We start from the raw sequence: 23,627 nt of genomic DNA, 5'->3' as shown, positions 1-23,627 counted from the left end.
CCTCACGCTTGTTGTTGTTATTTTTATTTTTAATTTATTTGAATAATTGTTTTTCTGTCCTCGGAAAAATGAAGAATTGGTGGCAGCTAAGCTGCACCTGGTACTGCTTACTGTGATGCTGGCGCAAGGTGCAGCTGTGGACTCAACCCTGCACTCTGCAGCTGTGAGGGGACCTGGAGTGGGTTACTGATAAAGTTGGGCAGTGAGGGGCTGCATCGCCTGCTATGCGGTGTTAGTCATTGTGCAGTGAGGATCCTGACACCGATTTCTGCGATAACCCAGCTCGGGAATGCGTGATCCGAGCTATTTCCACTAAGCCTGTTGATGTTACAGTAAATGTGACATGTGGGTGTTGATGGAAGGGACATCGTTTTCAGGCCCGCTTTGGGCAACACCCTGACGAGCAGTCACTTATTTGTGCTCTCTCCTGCTTCTCTTCGAAGCCAGCGATAGTTGTGTGTGGGCTCCTGGCCCCAAGGCAGCCCCAGCTCATCCCAAGGGAGCATCCTGACTCAGAAACAGGGCTTTAACAGTGCTTATCCATCCCCCCTGGTATAGGTTTGTGACCCCACTGCAGAAATGGAATGTAGCGAGGGAGTTCAACACGCAGTGCCCAGCGCCAAAACATCTCTCTTCCCCCTTCCTATGCATCACTTTGATGACCAGGGGATGGAAAAAAAAAACAACAACAAAAAACAAAGAAGATAGGAGCCCACTTTCTGACTCCTTTGCACCTTTCACTCTGCAGTGCAATAAAAACACAAGAAAATAAATCACTGGTGGCTGGACCCAGCCTCGTGCAAAGCCTGTGAACAAGCATCTACAGGACTGTCCTCTGAGGCCGTTGAGATGATTTTGAGTAGCAGTCTTTTTCACTGCTAATGGGCATGGTTTTGAGACATTTGACAGGCAGAAAGTAGTTAGCATGTGCATTTGCTTTAATGTTGGGCATAAGAGTATTGTTTGCATGGGGCGCGTATGCTGTAATGATGTCACCACGCTGCAAGAGGAGTGCTGGTGGTTTTGCGACACTGCCTTTGTGGAATTAAGAAAATTGTCTGCTGCATTTTGGCACTGTAGGCTTTGAGATGCTGTTCGGAATCCAGACAGTAAGCATAATGCTTTTCAAAGTAAAGGAATTGATTTAGATTGTCTTGTTGCATTGATTTCATGAAGCCACCGAATGACAGCGGTGTTGCCAATGTCCCTGCAGATCACTCGTCCCTATCGCCATGCTCACCTGGGAGGTGGTGTAGGGCCTTTTGGAGGAGCCTCTGGGCACAGGGATAATGCCAGGCACACCTTAACACACCTGGAAGAACCTGGGCACAAGTCCTGCCTGGAAATAACTCGTTTGCATTTTTTTCCCTTTTTCCCACGTAAGGGAGATGAGATGTTTTCCATTCTCCTTTTTTTTGTGTGGCTCGACATTTCCTTCTTAAAAAAATAAATAAATGAAATAAAATACTCCCGAGGAAACACCCTCCTCCCCCCAAACCCAGCTACCAACAAACAGAAATAAAACCACAGAGTTAAATTCAAATAATGTGAAGCGACTCATTTGAAACCCACAGACACAAGTGGAGTCAGAACTTAGATTGAGACTGGCCTAAATTGCCCCACTGCTATTAAAGGACTCCTGGCAGAAGATCTCTGCTGCTGTATTAACCAGGCATGACCTGGTGCGTTATGGGCTGGACTTCAGGCTTTTTTCTCTTTTCCTTTGTGGGTTTTAAATCTCTCCTGTAATGTTACTTGAATGTAGGTTTTTAATGGCTTAATTGAGTTGTCAATAGGAAGCCTTTTTATTATTATTATTATTATTCTGAGTAAAAAAAAAAAATGCAAATTGACATGGATAAAATGCATTTGAAGTTCTATTCAGTATTTTGTTTTTCGTTCTTTTATGTCTGTTGTCCATGTTCTGAATAAGGGATTGTAATATAGCTCCTGCATTGTTAGGTTTACGGCCAGTCTCCTGCTTGATGATTTGTTAAGCTGAAATCAGACACAGAGTTGAGGCAAATAAAATTTTGGTAGTTTGAAACCCAATTACTACGGATCACGAGGGCTCCCCTTACCGAGCAAACGAGAAGCTGAATTTCGGTAAATGTGACGACTGCCAAAATATGAAGGAATATCAGATGTTATTTTAAAAAAGTGCCATTGCAGAGTCCTTGGAAAGAGAGAGTGAGAGAGTGTAAGTGAATAGGCATATGTGGATTTAACTAATATTCAAATGAACTGCAGATCTGAAAGGAAAGAATTCTCAACAGTTTAGCTGCTAAAACCTCCTTCATGTTTGCAGAGCTGCGTGGTCAGGACCTTTATCAAATGCAGCAGTTTCGCTACATTTTCTGAAGAGCACAATTTAAATCACAGGGAAAAAAAAATCCTCACATCAAAAAGATAATAAAGTTGAGACCTGTGCTTTTCTTTTTATTTGTTATATATATGCCAAAATCCAGCCTTTGTAATTTGAGAGACCGACTTTAATCTGAAAGCTTTATAGGAACGTTACATGAAACTTGTAACAAACGTTTCCCCCTCTGCCACCTTTTTCCTTACGACCTTGGGTTCAGTTCCTGTTTTCCTGTTGTCTTTTCCAGCTCTTTGTCCCATCTCCTGTCTGTGTATGTGCGTGTATGTCTCTCTGTGAGGTTTTTTTTTTTAATATTTTGACACTCTGCTCCCCCTTAATAGGAATTCTTCCTAGAAGTAGCGTGCGCGTTTCTAAAGGACCCTTTTCACAGTCCTTTTCTTTTGGCTCTAAAATGATGTATATGTAATTGGTAATTAAAGGTGCAAGCTCTCTTCAATATAAACAATATTGCTCAATGTTAGATCATTAAAGGGAACCGCAGCACTAAATAATTACCTTTTGCATTGTGACACACTTTTCACAGCCATCCGCTCTCTTCCCGGCAGTCCCTGTTCGGCACAGGGTTATGGTTACATTTTCACTGAGTCAAGGAGGCACCTTTTCATAACATAAATTGATGAATTAATTATGTAACGTTGTCTTCAAACTCCCTTTCAACTTAGATTAAAGGGAGAAAAGTAATTATGGGTTTTTAGGATGGTGCTTTTTGGTAACCTTGGGGTGAGCTGGGAAGCCAAAGCCTTCCTGTGCCCATTGTTGGCTCATGGGATGCGGCGTGCTTCAGTCCTTTGCTGGGATCTCAGTCCTTCCGTTCCCTCAGTTCTCTCTGTTTTGCTGCTCTGATGCAACTTGCAGTACAGCTGGTAGATACACTAATCAATTATTTATTCTGGAAGGGGAAAACAGGAATGATTCTTTTTCTAACCTGTCCTTTTTGAGGCTCGACCATTTTTGTTGTCAGATGATACATTTCACCTTCTACCTCCTGTCCCTTTTCTATGGTCCTTGTTTATTTTTTTTTTTCCCGATTTGCTGAAGAAGGAGACAAAACTCCTTTTGTCTTCGGCCAGGAAGAGAATCCAGATCTGGATTATGACATCTGCTTATCTCGGTCTCACTTCTCTGAGCTATTTGTGTAACTTGCTTTCCCCGGGAAATCCATAAGCAAGCCACTCAGGCCAATAAAGAACATTTCTCCTACTATTCCTTTAATCCTGATTCGATTAGAGGTCTCACTTGCTGATTTACATACTGTTAGCTCCTCTGTTTTGTTCTGCCCAAATCCTATAGTCCTCATAGAGGCAAAACAGCCTTAGGCAAAAGTCAGTGGAAATTCTGCCCAAGTAAAGACCAAGGTTTGTATGATTTGGCAGTTACGCAGCAGAACAAGAGAAAATAAAACAAAAAACAAGTATTGCCCCAGAAATGGATTGTGATCTGTAATTACTTTATCGTGTAAGAATTATCTTCAAAATGCTCATTAAAATATGCTGCATTTTATTAATGGTGAAATGAGAAATTGCTTATTTCCTAAAAACAGATTCAGGTCATTCAGAAACGCTTTTGGAGTGTTTTGAGGGTAATGGTATGAAGACCACAAGGTCCATGGTCAAGATTTCTATAAAAACATTTACTAAGCTAAATAGCAACTGCACAGGTATTTGGCAGTGGTAAAATAAGTGGAAGATTTTGGGCTGAGCCAATATTCCAATATGTTACTCTCTTTCCCACTGTAGACACTTTCGAAACATCTTCACTTTTCATGAGAATACATCTTGCTTGCCTTCCAGCAAACAGTTTTCTGTCCCACCGTGCCAATGGGCAGTCATTTCACATTGCTGATGTCTGTAATGGGACAAGGTGGTGGTACTGATGTCATGTGCCTGACCCTGCCTGCCCAGTGTTTCACTCCCTGCTTTTTCTCCACACTGAAATGAAAGAGGAGGCTCGGGTGTGTAAGACTTGCTGGATGGGGTCTTGGCCAGATGGCTGGGAGATGCAGTGGGAATGAGAAGGTGGGTTAAAAAGAGAGGAACCGTTTCAGAAAGTGACTCAGGGCTTGAATGTTTGCAAAATGGCTCTTTGCTGATCTCCTTGCAGTGCTGGCAGCAGTGGGAAGGAGCTGTCAGGAAAGCTATGCCAGGTCAGCCTTTCCATTTTGTTTCAGGCAGGCTTGGTTGCAAAATATATTGAAATCATTCTGGGAGAGTGGAAAAGCTGAAAAATGAAAGAAAGATCTAATCAGTCTTGGCTTCTTTTGGGTGTGTGTGGGGGGGTGGCTGGGCCTCTTGCGATGCATCTGTCAGAGTCTGTGAACACTCAAAGCAATCTCTTTCTCTTCTTCCCTTGCCCTTTTCCTCCCTCTTTCTCCTTGTCCATATAAAGCAGAGGCTGACCATGTGGAACCGGCACTCGCCGACGAGGATGAGAGCCTGGCAATAGCAGAGCCAGGTGGCATCAGCATCGCTGCAGGTGGGACAGACCCCGACTTGTTAACCTGTGGACAGTGTCAGATGAACTTCCCGCTGGGAGACATCTTGGTTTTTATAGAGCACAAGAGAAAACAGTGCAATGGCACTGGTGGTGTCTGCTATGAAAAGAGCATGGATAAGAGCAGCCCTCCCCCCTCCTCACGCGCCGAGCTCAGGAAAGTGTCAGAGCCAGTGGAAATCGGGATCCAAGTCACACCCGATGAAGAAGACCGTCTTCTCACGCCTACAAAAGGAATTTGCCCCAAGCAGGAGAACATTGCAGGTACAGCATGTTTTACACTCAATCAACCGCCTAGGTAATCTTTTGACAAAAGCCCTGTAGAATGTGCCATGGAATGGAGGCTTCAGCCACAGGTCTTTGTAGGATCCATCAGCCTGGAGGTCCCTTGTGGCTCTGGGGTGCTCAGAGGGGCTGTGTGCCCCACATGTGGTCCAGTATACATCTCTGCACAGGATCAGCTCTCTGACACCAGGGGCTCTTTATTCCCCTGGAGAGAACCAACGGACGGTTTGCACACACAAAGGAAAAAGGAGAATGTTGGGGGTGGAGGAATCCAGGAATGTCCTTAGGCGGGTAGCAGTGGTGTAGGAAGGGGGACTTTGGTGAGATGCTCAGTTCAGCCCAGTTCAAATGTGCTTCCTAACATGCAGACCCACTGGGAAAGGTCAATTCCTGATAGTGAAGTCGATGGAAAAATGCTCTTTCCGCTGGTGCAAGTGGGGAGAAGACTTGTCTGTGAGGGCTGAGCAGGGCTTCATCAAGTCCTTGCTCGTTCCTTCTGCTGGGGTGGATTTCAGCTTTCTGATTTGAGTTACTGAGTGTGCTGCCTGTCTTGGGCCTCTGAAATGGCCGGAACTGGGTGGGGGACACCTCTATTTGCATACACATCCCCAAATAGGATTTTTGAAAGAGACTGACCCAGATGAGCAGATTGCAGGCATTTCCTTTTCCTAACCCCCTCAGCCGTGGTGCTCAGATAGGATTTAGCAGTTAGCATTTTCTTGGCAGATCCCCCTGGCTTGGTGGTGGACAGGCAGCAATGGCATCCACATGGGTGAACTGCTGGGAAACGAATGACTGCTGGAGAGTGCATGATGTGGGGCAGCTTGTGGAGCACAGGGTGTTTCTTCTCTTTGCAGCACAGTACACGCTGCTTGCCACACTGAAAGGAAGGGCTGTGCTCCTTGCTGGAGAGTGGGTTTTTTGTGTTATGCAGCAGGAGCTCCCCTCAAACTGGCCTTTGTGTTCAAATTGACTGCATCCAGTGCAGAAGACCAGTGTCAAATTGTCATTGCTGCCACTATCCCAATTTCTCTAGGAAGTGTCCTACAGGATTAGATCTGACAGTCCAGAAACCTGACTGTAGTAGAGATGTTCCCACGAGGGGATTCCCAGCAGAGTAGTACTAAGCTCCTATCTTTACAATCAAAGCTTCAGCTTTCCCTCTTTTAGCACTGGAGGTGTGTGAGTCCCTCCCCAGCACCTCTGAACAGTTTGGTCATTGTGTAAACGGGGATGTGGACTTTGAACTGCTGCAGTCCTCAGACCTCCAGGTGATCTGCCTTGTAGAAAGGGGCATATCCTACCCATTGACTACCTCATCTTCCAGGAATCTTTAAGGGTGCAGACATCACCTCAATTCAGGGCAGCTGGTAGCTTTGAGGGGGCAATAACAGAGGCAGCCTCTGCTGTAGCACTGAAAGCATCACTACCGTAAGTCCTGACCTCATTCTTACCCTATCCTTTAGAAGCTGTAAATGCATTTCCTGGCAGAGATGAATCCCTCGTGGTGTAACAGCTTTCTGAGGGCTAGATTTCCTTCACAACTGATGGGAGAAGTATTCAGGAACTGCTTCTCCTCCTGCCTGCTGAAGGCCTCCTGAGTGGTGCTGAGCACTCCCAATACCTGCAAGCTGGTTGTGCTCAGCTGCTTGCAGTGGGAACCCAGTGCTTAGTAAGGCTGGTCCAGGAAAACTACACTGTAGCTGCACTCCAGATCTCACCTTTTACCAATCTGTGCCCAAGTTCAGTCTGAAACAAAGTACTTTAATGGGCATGCTCAGCTCAGAGGGTGCTGTCCTCTCCAGCTCCTGGGGGTCAGCATCAGTGCAAGCAGAACTTTTGCCATGTAGCAAATCTGCAGGAAGTGAGGGGTGAAGGTTTTATTCACATGCGGAAAAGTCATTAAAAAAAAATAATAATAAAAATTAAAAGCCAATCTGGAGCACCTAATCTCTTTCAGACTAAACTGAATATCAAATGAAAATACGTGTGAAAGATTTTGAATTGAGAAAAATAAGAGTTTATCATTTGATTGGCATTTTCTCAGCAGTGCATGGAGATAGGGACATCCACTAAATAGTGCAGTAATAATGCTTTCTCAATTAGGAGCCCAGTTCTGAGATAAAAGATGCAGTGTCCTTCCATATTTTTTTTAATAGCAACGGATAGTTTTCAATAGTAGGATAAAAGCCTCACATTACAGCCATGGAGGGTAGCCATGAAAAACCCACAGAAGTCATTCACTGGAAAGGCTTTAGTGGGATATACCAAACCCCTTATTTATATTTCAATAGAAAGGCTTTCTGCATTAGCCAAGAAAATCAGAATCTGCATTTAACATTAAAGGTATTTCCCAGTGAGCGGCTGTAGAGCATTGTTGTTAGATTTGTTAAAAAAAGAGACTAAATACGATTTCATAAAAGGGAAACTTAATCTCTAAGGCAGCTTTCTCCCACCTCGCCACCCCCTCCCTTTATTTTTTTATTTTTTTGTTAATAATGCAACAGCCTACAGTATTTTTACTTTATATGTGACGAAAGATATTCTTAGCCTTTCTGTACTGCGACAGGAAGAATGAATTTCTTTATTCCACCAAGAAATATGTAAAATAATCCCTTAGAAGTATGGGGAGATATGTTTGTTCAAAGCATTTAAAATGTTATTTTAATCAAAGGCACAAAACACTCTACATGCTGTGTCAGCTAAAGGAGACCATTACATTTTAACAGCAAATCATGCTCTTTTTCCCCCTCCTAGACAAGCCCCCCCCCGCTTTGAAAATAACTTTTTTTTTTTTATTATTAAATAAAAAGGCGAAAAAGATTAAAGAATGAAAAAACTTCAGTGGCTCAAATGTATAAAGTAATTTAATATGGTGGAAGCATTAATTATTTTAGCTTAATTGAATTCTGAGGACTGCAGTAGTTGCATTTTTGTAGACAAGCTCTGTTTATTATTTCTTTGTGTAGATTAACAGTAAAGGAAACATAGATAACTTTCAGTTATTTATTGTAAAATAAATGTGTCAATTCATGTGTAAAGCAAGCTGTTCAAAGATAATTGAGTCTTTATATTTGAAGAGGGAAACCAGAAATCACCCTCTCGCCTCTCCGGCTCCCTGAAATATGCTGCCACCGCTGCTGCCCTCAAATAGGTTTCAGCTCCTCTCCTTGATCTCGTGTTATTTTTGTAGACCTTCTTATTTGGTTGAAATGATTTGTGCGGCCTTCTTCTGTGTGACTAAGCCGCAAAATGTTACTCAGCTTCCCAGAGCTGAGCGCAGGCAGCGTACATCAAGCGTTGAGAGTGGTTCTGCCCCTCGCACCTTTCTTCCCTCTGGGCACAAAGGTGCTGGGATGCAGCACCTCACCAACTACTAATTCTGATGTGGGGTGCTCCCTAGCTGTGAGGTCTTCACTTCCCTTTTTCTTTTTGCTTTTCTTTCTTTATTTCTTGGTAACTCCATTCGTTCTGGTCACTAAATCCCTCCCAACCACATAACAGACCTTTTGCCGCTTACAGGGAGACAGGTAGAGCTCAGGAATGTGCAAGACTTTGCATGCATGCAATGCAAATCTCTAACCGCCATTTCAGTAGAGATAATGGCAACTTTATCTCTGCAATCAGCTTTTATCAGACCTTCTGATAATGAACTCTGTAATCTTTCCCGGACTGGTAACTTGCAAATCCAAGCTTTTCAAGGGACTTTCATGTAGTTACGCCCCCCCATCCGTAAGGTATGTGCTAACATGTTAGCTGCCACTGTGAGGATGTGCCTTGCTCAGGAGCAGGTTGTCCTGTAAAGCTTTTTTCAAATCGGCTGACCTGGTTGAAGATCAGTTCTGCCTCTCATACGGAGGATGTGATAGCATCAAGCAGATGTAGCAGATTGTTGCGCAGCAAAACAAAGCAAGACCAATGAGTTAGTTTGGAGTTATCAGCCACCACTTCTTTCATTTCACCAGTAGCAGGTATTCTGGAAAAGTTTGATCACTGCTGTGTTTTGTACCTCTTCCTAGCTTTCATGTTTTTGAGATTTTAGGCATGACTAGATGAGCAGTTCTTGCTGAAGAGGGACCTGGAAATGCAGGTGTCCTGTGACTGACTGTCTCTCTCTTTTCTGTGCTCTGGGCAGTGTACTGCCACAGACACATGACAACACCAGCAGCAGAGGTTCATTAAGACAGTGTTAATTTCTGCAAAGACAGTGCAAGGAAAGAGATGGGAGTTGATTTGAATTCCTCATTCATCCTGTCCCAGCCGCCAACGCTAGTCTCCATGCATTATGTACTTGAACTGGATGTGCATCATGAAAAAAAGGCTCCCTGTCAGAGGCAGGATTTAACTGCAACCCCTGCTCCATGAATGTTCATTTCAGGCTTTTGAATGGTAAAACTGCCAGTGAGAGAAACTAAATAACTCGCATGTGCTGGAAGCCAGAGATAAACACCGCTGCAGGTTGCCATGAAATAGGCTATTTGATATATTTAGAATTGTTATTTTTCTCCAAATTAAGATTAGTTAAATCCATGTGTGTTGTGTGAGTGATTGTTAACTCAATGGCATGGATTATCCTTTTTTCAAATCATGACAGCTAATTATTATTGCTGTCTACTCTGAGACATTCACTTACAATGTACCATTATGGACCCGTGCACCCATATTAGCCATAGGACTCAGGCAGCCATCATGATGCCTTCACACACGAGGGGAGGAAACCACTAACTGAAAGAAATCCACAGCTGACAGCAGCAATACTGGGCAGGTTGGAAAGAGTGTCCCAGCTACTGAAGGGCATGAGGGCCATCCTTAGCGCCCTACTGCCCTTCCCAGGGCCTCTGTGGCACCGAGTTCTGCTTTCAGCCCCTCTCCAGTCTCGTGGGTCTGGCAGGAGTGCCCTGTCCAAGCCAGGCAAGGAAAAATGCCATGCAGGGAAGAAGAGGCTTCCAGAAACGTGTGGTAACAGAGCCTGAGAAACCTGGGCTGCAGCTGAAATCCCCTTCGTGAGGCTTTTCCAGGCTTGTTCCTTCCCTTGCGCCTGCCAGGCATTCCCTGGTGGCAGAGGAGTTACCTGGCCTCCTCCTCCTACTCCTCTGTGGCTCTGTCAGGTGTTTAGCAACGTGTTTTGCTAATTGGTGCCTCTGAGCAGCACTAGGGACGCTTCAGGGCAGGGGGTGTGTGAAGGTGTCAGGCACAACGGGGCTGGCAGCGGGTTAATGAACAAACCTCCTGCCCCCAGAGGCCTCAGCTGAGCTTCTGCTTTGGGTGACAGGGAGAAAAACAAGGCGGCTGATCTCACCCATAGCCCTGCTTGCGCCAGAGGCAGCGCGGGGGCCGTGCTGGGGGAGCCTGAATCTCCTCCAGGGCCCCCTGCCCAGGTGTGGTATTGGTGGCTCTGGCCACCCACCCCTTGGGTGGCTTCCAGGGGTGCGCTTCAAGCATGATGAGGGGCTGCTGAAATGTTGATAGCGTGAAGCCCTCAGGCTGCCTGTGGGGCCAGTCAGGACACAGCAAGTGCTGAAGGTCACATGTGTATCCCCATAAAGGCTCTGTCTCACAAGCAGTCCTGCACAGGCAGCCGCTGCCCCATCGCAGCCTCTCTGAATCACGGATATGGCAGCTTGATGCTGCCCAGTGTGTCCCGCGCAGGCACCGGTGAGCACCACTTTAATCTGGGGAATAGCTGAAGGTGAGAAACCTGCTTCTTACGAAACTTATTTCCCCTTGCTTGAACTTCACCGCGCCCATGTGGCACTGCTCCAGTACTGTCTTCTCATCTTCTCTGCTGCGGTTGCCCAGGGCCCATTGGCCGCCCTCCATGACATTTGTCACCACGGTGCCACCAGTTGTGTCCTGCCTGGGGTCCAGACTCGCCGTGCACCGGGGTCTGGCAGAGGCTTTCCCAGCATCTGTGATAGCCAAGTGTGAAATTAATCACATCGAGTTTTAAAAATAGGCTAAAAAAAAAAGAAACAACAACAACAAAAAAACAGGCATTGAGGAATATTTTGCCCTCAGTTCTCCCTGCCAGTTTTTGTTTTGTTTTGTTCCTCTCACCATCCTGTTTTTCAAAGTTATTTTATGCCTTCTGCACGTGGTTAGCAGAGCTCCCATGGGCAGGGAGGGTGAGTAATGGTGCAGGAGTGGAGCAGCTGCCCATAGAGTCCCACTGGCCCCGTGCTGCCTCGGTTCCCCTTGGTTAATTTCCCTGCAAGCGGTGGTGCGCTACCAGATCGGCTGAGTCGTGTGGGCAGAGACCTGCCCCCAGCACAGGGTGCTGGACTGGAAAAAGGGAGCTCACTGCTGGTGTTTTTTCTTTCTAATCACACCCACTTACAGTCATCTTACTTAGGCTGTACTTGTGACAAGGCTAGGTAAAACCTTTATAACACAAGTGTCATTTTGCAGGCTGATGAGAGATTTTAAGAAGGTCGTTTGGTCCATTTGTTCTGAAGTGGACATGTGTCTGGAGTAACTCAGTAAGAGCAAAATTTGCTCATTTACATCAAATTTGCACTGCCATTTCCCTCTTCTGATTCTAGACTTATTCAGAGGTAGAGTCCAGACAAAATGTCAGCCAGCAAAATGTTTTGTTGCTTTTCTTTGGGACCTCTTGTGAAATGACTTAGGCCGTATGTGGGAGACCAGAAACTGTGCATTTCTTTGATCATTATTAGCATGGAAAGATTGGTAGATTTTTGAAAACACTAACGGTGAGTGATGAAAAGGCACTGGTCAGCCAGTCATTAGTCATTTTTCCTGACAATTTCGCCAGGAGCTGTCAGAAGCAAAGTAAAAGTAGTACTAATAATCATATAGACTGTTTTGGCATTTGTTTTGATGTGACTAATAATAATAGGCTTGTGTGCTCAGAGGAGCACTGCCTACAAGAAAGGAGTTTGCATGATTTTGCAGGGGAATTTTGCACTGGAATATAGAGAAAAGAAAGCTGGTTGCATGGAAGCACTATAAAACAGAAAAGCTAGATGCAAAAAGTTGCTGGAACTCTCCTGTGGTGAATAAGTACATAAAGGTACAGAAAAGGCTCCTTTGCTTCAGCAAGACAGAACACTGCTATGGAGTGAGGTAGCCTCCCTTCGTGCCTTTTCCATCGATTGTTTTTCTTTCTCAGCCCATGTTTGAACTGCGCTGCCTATACACACAGTGACCAAATCAGCTGTGACATAAAGGCTGAACTTTTCTGGTGTTTTTTTGAGATTGGAACATTTTTCTATCATAACTGGAGGAAAAAAGAAAAAAAAAAAACCAACAACCTTGTGAAGTAATCATACCTTTTGTACAAGAAATGCTTGGGTTTCTATGTCACGCCACATCACTTGTGAGGGCATAGATTTGGGGCTGAGATCCAAGTCTGTGTCAGAGTCGAAGATGGGGGTGAGAAACACAGGAGAGAGGCCAGGTATGGAAATAAAACTGCATTTTCAGGAGACAGCACTACATGCCTGGAGACACTGGGTAGCTCTCAGAGCTTGGGAGAAGCACATGTTTGCTCCAATGAGAGCACCATTTTCTGCATGGCTCCTTCTCCCCACTCCCTTCCACCCTCCAAATGGTAATTGGTGGGCTGTGCAGCATAAGTGTGTTTTTTTTAAAAAGTGGGTGGGTGGGGTATCTAGGGATTTGGTGTCTAAGCTCAGGAGTTAAGCCGGAAATCCCGGAGATGTAATGAAAACAAAACGGACTTTTCACTCGCGCTGTGGCATTCTGGCAGTGAGAACACTTTCGTGAGCCAATGTTTTCATTGTAGGTTTTCTCGAGAGAAGTAGTGGAAACGAATCGTTAACCCCTTAACAGGAATAAATGCGGTTGCTGCAGCAGGGAGAGGAGAGCTTTCTTGGCTCTCAGTTGCCACGTTGGAGAGCTGGGGTGTGTGTGTGTGTTTGTGTGTAGTGGGGAAGGTGGGGTAAATACCGCTTGTAAGAAGTTTAATAATCTTAATGGCAGATGTGAAGTGGTTACTTAGTGGTTGTTGTTTTTTCCTCTTTGCATGTATGCCTTTGCAGAAAGATTCAAGTGTGATCAGCACAAACCACTACTAAGCCCAACAGCTCTTAAACTCGCTCCTTCTTACTCCTCTGTTCTGGCATTTGGTCATTTGTTTCTGGAGTGAGATGTGGGGGATACTGCGCAGAGGTCTCTCAGCAGGGTCATGAAAAAGATGCTGATGGAAAAAGACCTACCAAGTAGCAGACCCCAGTTTTCTTGGAAAGGTGAAGCACAGGATATGTGTGTGTCACGGGCATGTTACATATTTAGCTTTAAATGTCCAGCAGCTTGGCCAGCATTCAGCATTACAGGAGTAAGCCCCTTCATTAAAAATAAGGGTGTTTGGGGAGGAAGGGAGGTGGGAGTGATTAATCTAATTTAACTTAACAGCCACTTTTGGTGGAGAGATTGTGTTTCCCTGTCCTCCATGCTCTGATTAGGCTGCATTTTATTTCAATTTTTTTTTTCACCTTTTGATCACGGCTAGCACTTACCACGTTTCTCTCTCCACTCTCTCATTAGTGTATTTTATCTGTGCGTATTCTTGCAAGCAGTACAGAGCATCAGCCCCCTGCTCTAGCTAAAGAGCATCTCATCTACTCTTTAGCATCTCGGAAGAGCAATTAAAATCATTGTACACCTTCTTCCAGCTGCCCTAGATCCTCCGATCCGGCCGCTGCATGCAGATCCTGGGACTCTTGGTGCTAAGCAGACTTTGGATGTAATTGCAGAGCTACTGCAAGGGGCTGTGCCTCTGCAGCTGACCTTGCTCAGCGTGTCTGGCCTCTGAATAGATGTTTGCCTTCTTTCTTTCCACTTTGACAGCTCCCCCCTCCACACACCATCCCCTCACTCAGCCCCAGCCCACTCCCTGTCTGCTCATGCTGGAAAAGCACTGTGTATGGAAGGTACTGGTGACTGCAGCTGCAATGAGCAGAAGCAGAGGAGAGCATCAGTTCTCCTGCATTTTCCTGTTTGAAGGGAGAAAAGGAAAAAAAGATATGCTGGTGAATAAACGATGGATCTACATTTGTTTAATACCCACTGCTTTTGTGACGGTCATTTAAACAAGGCAGAGTGGTGGGGGATGAGAGAACAAGACAAGGCAGCAGATGGGGATTGAACAGCCCTGTTCTTCCTTTAAGACATTTATTATTTTCAGTCAAACCTGTAGCCAGCTAATATAACTGTAAAAGTCTTCTTTGAATTATTGGCAGAGTGCTCTGGAGTCTTCTGTTTGGGCTGATGTACTTGCGTGCAGGCAAGATCCAGGTTTGCATTTAGCACCTACTTGTTTTATTTTCTTTATTAAAACAACTCCTAGCTCATTTTTTTGCTTTCAATACTCGCCTTCCGTTTCCCGTTTTCTGGAGTGCCCTATTACTAGCTCATAAAAAGAGTTAGAAACTGAAGGGAAGTTTCCTGAGCAAGAAAGAATCTTTTTTAGCTTTTTTTTTTTTCTTTTTTTTTTTTTTCCCCCTATGGCTTGGCCTGGAGCCAACCTGTCTTTCAACAAGTAGAGAGCCATTCCAAGTTGAAATTTATAGAGCAGAGTCTAGGTTCAAGGGCTGAAGCCCGCCAACAGCTCCAGTCTCTTTGTTACTGATTAATTCTGCAAGCAGTTCAGCTGGTTTGCTCACTTCTGCCTCCTCTTCACAGCGCTGCATCGATTCGGAGGCGGCTGCTGCTGCTCCCCCTCCTCTGCTTTTCAGCAGCGATTTCCCCCCTTTGCTATTCCCAAACTCATTTTAACCCCACGCAGTCCAAGTTGCACTGCATCAGCTTTATAGTAAAATTAAAAAATTCTTTGACTGTTTTTTTTTTCTCCCTTTTCCTTTTTTTTCTTCTTTTCCCTACAGCTAATTTTAAACGTCTGGAGCTTCCCATTTCACTTCAGCTCATATTAACAATTGCTTCTTGGCATCGTTTGGAACCAAAGTTCCCAGGTTTTAATTAGTTTACTCAAACGCACACAGCGGGGCAAAATAGTTTCTTTCAGCTTTACCTGCAAAGGATGTTTCCTGTCTCAGCAAGGGGGTTTCCCTGGTGGAGGGATTTGAAAGGCAGAAGTTTTCAAGTGGTCTCAATATGGGGCCCCACAAGAGTGAGTGTGGGAGGTGAGGGGGAAAAACAGCAGGAAGAAAAAAGGAGAAAAATCAAAAAGAGTTCGGGAAAGCACCTTAAAACGAGGACAGTCCCAATCCTGCAACAAACTCAATGTCAAATCACAACCTTATTGGCAGCAGTGAGGGTTCTGCCACTGGTTTCAGCAAAGGCATAGTTTCACTCTCTGCTTGCTCCGAGCTGTAGGTATTCAGATGGTCCTCTTGTGTTCAGCAGGATTACTGATGAGCAGAAAATTAAGCACGCCTGTAAACGTTGGCAGGCTGAAAATCTGTGCTGGTACTTTCAGACCAAGTGAAACGCATGTGGGAGGTTTTTAAAGAAGAAAGTGCATGGGAGTTTTAAAAAAGGAGAGTGTAGCTGAGCCTGCCATTTTTAAGTGCCTTGGGGAAAAACCTGGGTTGCTATTAAAAATATCGGAGGACTAATGTGTTACTAATTGTGTGACAATTATCTTCTTTAGAGCATTCGATTGCAAGTCCCGAGAAAATAAAAAGATGAGGATGAATGGCTAGAAATTCAGGCCTGTGTTTCAGTTCAAACATTTATTTTCTATGAAGTAGAAATTAAAGCAAGCCAAGAGGTTCACCTTACCGTGAGTCTTGGTTATTCTGCTCCTGGAAGTCTACTTCTAAGTAGGTTATTTAGAGAATTAAAAATGAGCAACAACAAAGAAAAGAAGCTCAAACCTAGTAGCTGTCTGAGACCTCTATATGTGGCTTTACCACAAAGCTCTTAAATTCTTGTTTAAACATTTCTCCAAAGCTGTTACTCAGGAAATAAAAATGTGTGCTGTTTGTCTACAGCAGATTAAAAGTTTACCTTTAATGTGACAGCTTCTCAAATCTAGTGTCGGAAACATGCCTCTATTTTATGGTATTGTGAAACAGGTCTGGACCAGAAACAATATATTTAACTAAGAGAGAATGAGATAGAATTTGTGGGTTTCTTTTTTACTCTTTAATGGTTTATAACCAGAGACCTCTGCTATGTCTGTCTGAAACGTTTGTGATACAAATGGCTAGCACATGTAAGCCACATTTTGAAATTGAACAGCTAACCTTAAAAAGTCTTAAGTTCAGCAGAATGCAACTTTTTAAGTCCATGGACAACTCTTTGTAAAGATCTGGCAGAGGAATCTAAAGGTTGTTTCCCCCCCCCAAAAAAAAACATTCATAATTTTGGCTGTGGAAAGCTGAAAGGCAGGCGAGCTCTGAGAAGGCTCTCACATCTGCCTCAGCCTGTGTGCCGATTCCCCGGGGTCCCATTTATAACAATCTAACAAGATAGAATCTGCCTTTGAGTATCAGTAAATATGGCTAAAGATCACAAAACTGTACTCATAATTGTTCAAGACTAAAAGGCAGAATATAGCGTGTGATTAATGTTTATGGTACAGGGCCTCTTTGTGGAAAGAAGTTAAAGCAATAAACCCCAAAACCCTCTAAAAAAACCCAAGCCCCCACTGCAGTCCCCTCAGAGTCCACTGCAGAATGCCTTTTTTTTTTTTTTTTTCCAAAGTTCTTCATTCAAGAAGAAATATTTAAATGGGGGCAGGACACAGATGCATCACTGTCTGTAAGAGATCTCTGGTAGGGGCACCTGCTTATGTTAGAAGGAGTGGTGGGTTGGATGAAGTCTCCATTAGCACTGCAGCTTTGCTGCGGCTGGGATTTGTTCAGGGTGAGGGGCAGACGGCAGTAAACCTGACCCTTACCCAGGTGGGGTGTTGCATCAGCATGCAGGCTGTTCCTCTGCGGGAAGCTTGGGAACTCCTATTGTCCTCACTGTTGGGAGGCTTTGCTGTTGTCTGGAAAGGTTTATTTTTTGAGTGATAGTGGGCGGAGAATGCAATACAGATGGATATGTTTCTCTCTTTCATTAGCTCTTTTAAAGTGCTTGTTTAAATGTATTCAGTTTGCTTTTCAAAAGGTCAAATGATTCAAATAGTCAATGATTCAAATATCACTGTTAAAAAGAAAAGAAAAAAAAAAAAGGTTGGACTTTGTTAAAATTCTGGTCCTGAAGTGGCAGAGGTGACTCTGGATGTTGTTGTAGGGTGGTTGGTGCTGGTTCACATCTAGGGGTGGATCCCTCTGCAGCACAGAGCCTAGACCAGGTTCTGCCTGGAGCAGGCAGCATGGGGATGACTGGGGTGAGGTGTGACTGGGAATGAATGTTCCATACTTTGGGGAGTTTTGTTTTTTACTGAAGGAAGCCTGATTGGTGGGGTGAGACAGTAATCTAGGTGTGCAGAGCACTGTGCTAGCAGAAATACCACTCTGGTGCACTATTATGGAAGAAACTTGGCATTTCTAAAACTGTGCTCCAGTATTTTTGTTTTCCACTCAGGCCCTGCTCAGTCCCTGCACTTCTTCCAGCCCTGGCTCGGTGATGGCAGTGCTGAATAGAGCTTACCTCTGTCTCTGTAACCCTTCTTGAGGCAGTTCTTTGTGGTTGACAGGTGGAGCAGAGGGATCATCAGCTCTTTCCCTAAACCTACCATCCCATCTTTGTTCCTGAGAGTAAAGCAAGCCCAAGGATTTGTAGTACTCATCTGGCTCACTGATGTTGGTTTTAACCCTCCCATCTCTTTGCCAGTGCCAGCTTTAAACAGCCCACAGGCGACATGCAGGTAGGAGCTCTCATTTCTCAGATGAGGCAGGAAGATGTGGATGGCTTTCATTTTCCAAAGTGCCTGGCTGTGTCCAGAGGACCATGAACAAGCCCAGATCTCTCCAGGTCTCGGTGCCATTGGCAAGTCATCCCTTCTACCAAAATTCCTCAGAAAAAATGGTTGGATTAAACAAAGTGAAATCACAGGGAAAGCACCAGTGAGGGCCAAGATGCTGCTATTCCCTTTCCCGGCCCATGAGGAAGGATGGAGGATGGGAGAATTCGTGCCACTTTCCTAAGCCTCAGCAGTGTTGCTGCCATGGGCACGGTGCCAGAAGATGGCTTCTGCCTCCTAATTGAATAAGGATCTTAAGGAAATTTCACTTGCGAGTGTGTGATAGGGGAGAAAGGAACCCCTGGAGCCAGTGCCTTGGGTGAGAGTCTGTCTGAGGTATGGGGAGCCCAGCCAGGACTCTCTGCCAGGGTGCACCAGAAGGACCTGGGTCTTCTGGCATTGCATCCCCACCACTCACCGCTGAGGAAGAGGAGGAGGCAAGGAGCCGGGGGGGGGGGGGGGGGGGGGAAGGGAAGAAAAGAAAAGATCTGTGACAAAATCATGCGACACCCACGTAAATATTGCTTGTATGAATTGGGTCCTTCATCTTTTGTTAGCAGCAGCTTGTTAATTAACAGCAGATTAGTGCTGCTTTCTTCTGACACATGAATGTATTTTGGGCTAGAAAATACTTGTACTCAATAAAACTGTGTGACTGAACAATTCAGAAAGTACCAGCCGAGCGCCGTAATGGATTCCCTTTTCATCCCCTCCCCCCGCCTCCTCCTGCTCTAAATGCAAGCAGATTTCTGCAGTCTAGTGCAGAAGAGACATGTTAAACACAGCTAAATAAATCATGTTTACTCTTGGCGTTCTTGGTAGTGAAAAATCTGTTAGCTGTTTTTACTTCCTTATTTCTCAGCATTTGCTTCCTACCTGTTTTTGAGTGTGTGCCCAGAAATAGTAGTTTTGTCAAACGAGCGGATGATGCCAAGCAGCAGTTCCCTCTGCCAAGGAAGCTGCTGGATTGCAAAACCTGGTGACTTCTTTCTTACAGTGACACTGAGATCGTTCCCCCCAACATTAGGATACAAAATAAAAGTATTAAAATCTGGAGAAGGAGAAAATGTAACTAGATCCCAGCGGTTTAAGAGCCCAGATTAGGGAATGCTGAACTTTTATTACAGAAGCCTTCTTAAAGCTGTTGTGGAGGTGAAAACACTGGAGATAGCACTAATCAGAACCAGATATTTTCCCTTTCTTATTACCATTCCGTGTCCCCCCCCCACAAATGGGTGTGGATTTTGTTTCAGTGATTTTTTTGTTTTCTGCACCTGGGAGTGAGAGGTAATCAAGACTTATTTTTAGGTGAGCTGGCCAGCTCCTATTCCCTGGGTGCTGCTCGTTAGTGAGGCCTGTGTAGGATTATTGCTTGAGCACGGCTGGGGAAGCAGCTCGAGCTCCCTTAGTGGTGGGGGGCTAAAGGGAAACTTAGTGAAATCTGTTCATACAGATGTTTTGTGAAACATCTGCGGCAGTCAACAGAGTGGCAGAGAGTATGACCAAAATGCAGCTTCATGCCAAGTGATGGAACCTGTCCTGAACTCTAAGGGCTCCTCTTTGACGTCAGGTAGCAACTTTTTAGCCTGCTCTTGTCCTCTTTTTTGTTGTGATCTCAGGTATCAGTGCTTCCAGATAAGTCCAATGCACATGGTGAATCTGATGGACTCTCCCTGTTCGGTTTAAAAATTAAAGGAAAAAAAAAATTGTTTTTCCCATCAGAGCTTTGCATGTATTTACCCTTTGATCATGTTGGAAGGGCCTTATCCTGTCTCCAGAGGAGCTTTAGTTCAGCTTTCAGTAGTAGCAGAGATGGGTCCGTGCTGAACATTAGCATTTTAATGGCTTGCTTAAAACCACTGCTGCTCTGCTCTCCAGGCTCCAGCACAGGGAAGTCCGGCTCTGGGGTTTTGCAAAGCTGGTGCAGGCGGCGATGCCCAGCGAGAGGGATGGGGATGGCCCAATAGCTGTACATTATTAGTGCTGTCAATAATAACATGACTTTAGAAGCTAAATTAATTCCTTCTTCCTCTCTACTAAGTCCAAGAAATGCCAGATCAGTTTCAGAACAGGAGAGAAAATAAACAGAATCAAAGTTTGCATGTTGTGATTCCTGTGAATTTCTGGTGGGAATTCTCTGCGATAGAAATGATATTTCCATAGAGGCTTTGGCTGCCGGTTTGCTTAATTACATTAAATAGTGGTATAAACCTCGGTAGAACATAAACCTCTGTTACAGCCAGTCATTACAATATTGAATCATAACGAATAATGATACCAGTGCTAACGTGTTACAACAGCCTTTATTATATTAGCAATTGGAGTGTTATTTAAAACATAGTTTGTTGTGGTGGTTTAGGTGTGCATGCATATTTTCTCTGATCACCTATTAAGAGATTGAAGACTGGATTTGAATTTATTACAGGGAAATAAAAGAGTTGCTTAGAGGAAGAACTATTAGATCGCTGCCTGTGATTTTACAATTTGATTGTGCTTGTCCTCAAGGAAGGTTCGTAACACTTAGTTTGAAAATGCCATCTACATCTAGAAAATTAGGGTTAAAAGGACTACTTTGTTGAAACTAATTACAGGCTAGTTCAATTTTTTAGTTGGTGACATTTTAGAGCTTTTGCTTGTAAAGCAAGAGGTTACAGAAAGATTTGGTTAGGCTGTGATGTACAGCAACGAGCTGCCGTGATGTCTGAGTGTACTGACATTTTCATCAAAAGCAAAACAAAAACCTAACAGCCTTTATTTTACCATGGTGATAGATATTATTTAATATAACTTCCTTGTTCCTAATGTGGATATTTTAAGGAATTCTTTTGCTTCACCTCAGTTCGTACGCTATGCCATCTGTGTTCTGTTCTTGTTTATTTTTTGAATACACTTTCCTAGGTAATCAACTTGCGCTTCCATTTCTGATAACAGAGAACCTTTTTCAGTCTTACACTTTTATCTTCTGGAGAAATACACTGTAAATTGATGATTTGGGAGTTATGAGGGAATTCAGCCCAGAAAAAATACACCTATAAGAAAATGTCCTCTACTGAGAATGGTTCATGCTTTCCTGAAACTGGCTTTGCTCTTGGCAGTTTTGTGTCATATTGAAAGGAGTCAGGGGTTGTTCTACTGTACTTGTATTTGACTTCTTCAGGTAGGGTTCGGTAATCCTATCTGAATAGCACTTAACTGAATTGTGGTTGTCTCAGTCTTTGAGTGAAACTTTTCATTGTGCTTTTCAGTAGCAGGAGTGGGATAGGTTTGCAGCATCTGTCCTCATGAAAATGAAATGTGTCTTTTTCTAGATTATTCTCACTTTTTAACTTACATAGTAGTCTGAGCTAGACCCTCTGAGTTCTGGTTTATTTGTCTGCTTTCTTTTATTGATCAAGACCATGTTATTTGTTTAATTTTCTAGCATCTTTTCCGTTCAGAGAGTGTTCTTTCTTTACTCAGCTGTGCTGTTGTCCACTAAATTGAGGACTGTAGCTTTACATCTTTAGGTTTCCCCTAGTTTGATGGGTTGTTTTGCCATCTCCAACTGATTGCTCTACTCATTTAATTTGACAGTTTCAGTTATGAAATTTGGGCCCACTTACACACATACAGCAGGAATGCTTTTCTCCAGAGAGATCCAAAACTCAGAGGAATTCCTCATTTTAAACATCTCCGTTGCTTGTTTTTCCCCTTATGATCGCTCGTCCTGATCTGCCTTTTTAAATTTGTCTGGTGCTAGTGATATGCTCTGCAGACTGCATTTGTGCTCAGTGCATAAGAGCAAAATTGCAAATTATGAATACACACATTAATGTGTCTCCCCCCCTCACACTGTGAAATCACTTGAAGTGTCATATATTCATTCACACTGGACAGGTAGGCTATCCTTCACATTGAAATTCAACACTTATAAGGTGCCTGTAGTTACATTGTTTTTGGCAAGGGCTGAGCCATAAAAACAAGATCTGTGAATCTTTCCCAAAACTGTGTCTGTGTATGAAGTTTGTCCATCTGTGCTTTGCAGGGGCATTGGCATCACCTGATGGTCCAGCAGTGAAACAGTTAATGGTGCTGCTGCTTAACATATTGCTGTTACAGAGTGCTTTTGGTTTCCAGAACACTGAACAAAATCAGGTAGATGTCAGTAGTTGATTTTCACAGATGGGGAGACTGAGGCACAGAGTAGAAGAGTGACTTCACCTGCATTACTTTCCTCAGACTCCCTCCCCTTCCAGGAAATATTTCTGTGACCAAACAACTGAAGACCGGCCAAGGTCTCACTCCTGCCTGACTCCATCATTGATATTCTGCCTAAGGACACTCATGCGTGGTGCAGTGTTTGCAGCTGTGAGCAGGGCATGCACCCAGACAGCCAAGACAGAGGTGATGTCCACCAGTGTTAATGGCTCCTGGAAGGCTTTAGCCTCCTGTGTATATGCTCCCAAGGTGAAGTGCTCAGTTTATGCATAGTGACATTTTCTATATTATTTTGCCTTTATAACTGTTGTGTGAAACAGCTCTTTCCAATCCACCAAGTTCCTTTATTAATTCCAGGGCCTGTTCCATTGCTGTGATCATCTGTTGGTGTGGTTGTATGTTTTAATTACATCAGGAATATTTGCTGGCATACAGAAATACTCACGTTGTAATCGGAACTAAAAACTTTAATCCCCACAAAGATTTTTATGACCATTGAAACTCCCTGGGACTTAATTATAAGAGTTGGGGAAAAAAGTTGGGAAAATTGATGAACTGTTTATTGTCAACCCTTTATGCCTTTTGGAAAACAAACTCCCCAGATCAGGGTGATTATTGTTATTTGTTAGTTTATTGTGGTAGCTTCTGGACATTGCAGCTCAGATTGGGGCACCATTGTGTGAGGCACTTGGAGGCCCCACAGCGAGAGCCGGGCTCTGCTTGGAGGCATTGTGTGGCTGAGGAGGGCAGGCATGAGAGGGTAGGAAAGGGAAACCAGAGCTTCAGGAAAGGATGTGGCTCTTGCCCTGGGGCGTGTACCCACCCAGATCCTGTCTTCAAGAGTACCCTCTGAGCTGAGAAAAAACTCCATTTTCCTCTGTTATATTCACATCGCATCTGTTGATCTCCAGTGTTTTACTTACCGTTTAGGACATTTCAGGCCCAATTCTGCCCTCATTTCCCCTTCTCACCCTCTTGGTTGCTCTCCATATTGAGGGATTACCACTGTCCCTGGGCAAAGCCTTGTATGGTGTCAAGCATGGTGGGGATGAGGAGCTCCTTGGAGACCCAGCTTTTATAGGGATACCACAGCATCCAAACCTCAGAGCACATCCAGCCACAACTGACACCTCTGTTGCCTAAAGGACAGGTTTTGGTACTGTGCTAGCTGGCTTCTCCTGGAAAAGCACCCGATCTCTTAGGTAAGTGCAAATCCCCACAGCCTGCCCACAGTGGCTGAGCCTGTAAAACACTATGTGCAAATGTGTGGATGATCTAAGATGTGGAATTTTATGCAGTGAGAAGAGTTACATGCTCGGAACAGGATATTTAGATATATTAGGATATTTATTAACCACACGGGGTGTTCCAAGCTCCATTTATTTATCTTTGTAAAGTGCTTCCAGATCT

At 44.2% G+C, this 23,627-nt stretch overlaps 1 protein-coding gene across 4 annotated transcripts in view; it reads left to right on the top strand.

Moving 5' to 3' along the window:
• BCL11B (BAF chromatin remodeling complex subunit BCL11B) overlaps positions 1-23,627 on the top strand; it is a 92,553-nt gene that overhangs the window by 9,105 nt on the left and 59,821 nt on the right. For 2 of the 4 annotated variants that reach the window (XM_048948117.1, XM_048948114.1), the window contains exon 2: positions 4,772-5,137. In XM_048948117.1, coding sequence (XP_048804074.1) covers positions 4,772-5,137 — 366 coding nt within the window. Of the gene's footprint in view, positions 1-4,768; positions 5,138-23,627 lie in introns of all 4 variants that reach the window. The other 2 variants (XM_048948116.1, XM_048948113.1) reach the window with 1 other exon arrangement.

Source organism: Lagopus muta, chromosome 6, assembly GCF_023343835.1.
Source record: "Lagopus muta isolate bLagMut1 chromosome 6, bLagMut1 primary, whole genome shotgun sequence".
Taxonomy (NCBI): Eukaryota; Metazoa; Chordata; class Aves; order Galliformes; family Phasianidae; genus Lagopus; species Lagopus muta.
The sequence above is the reverse complement of the archived record's forward strand: the minus strand, read 5'-3'. Positions and strand labels throughout refer to the sequence as shown.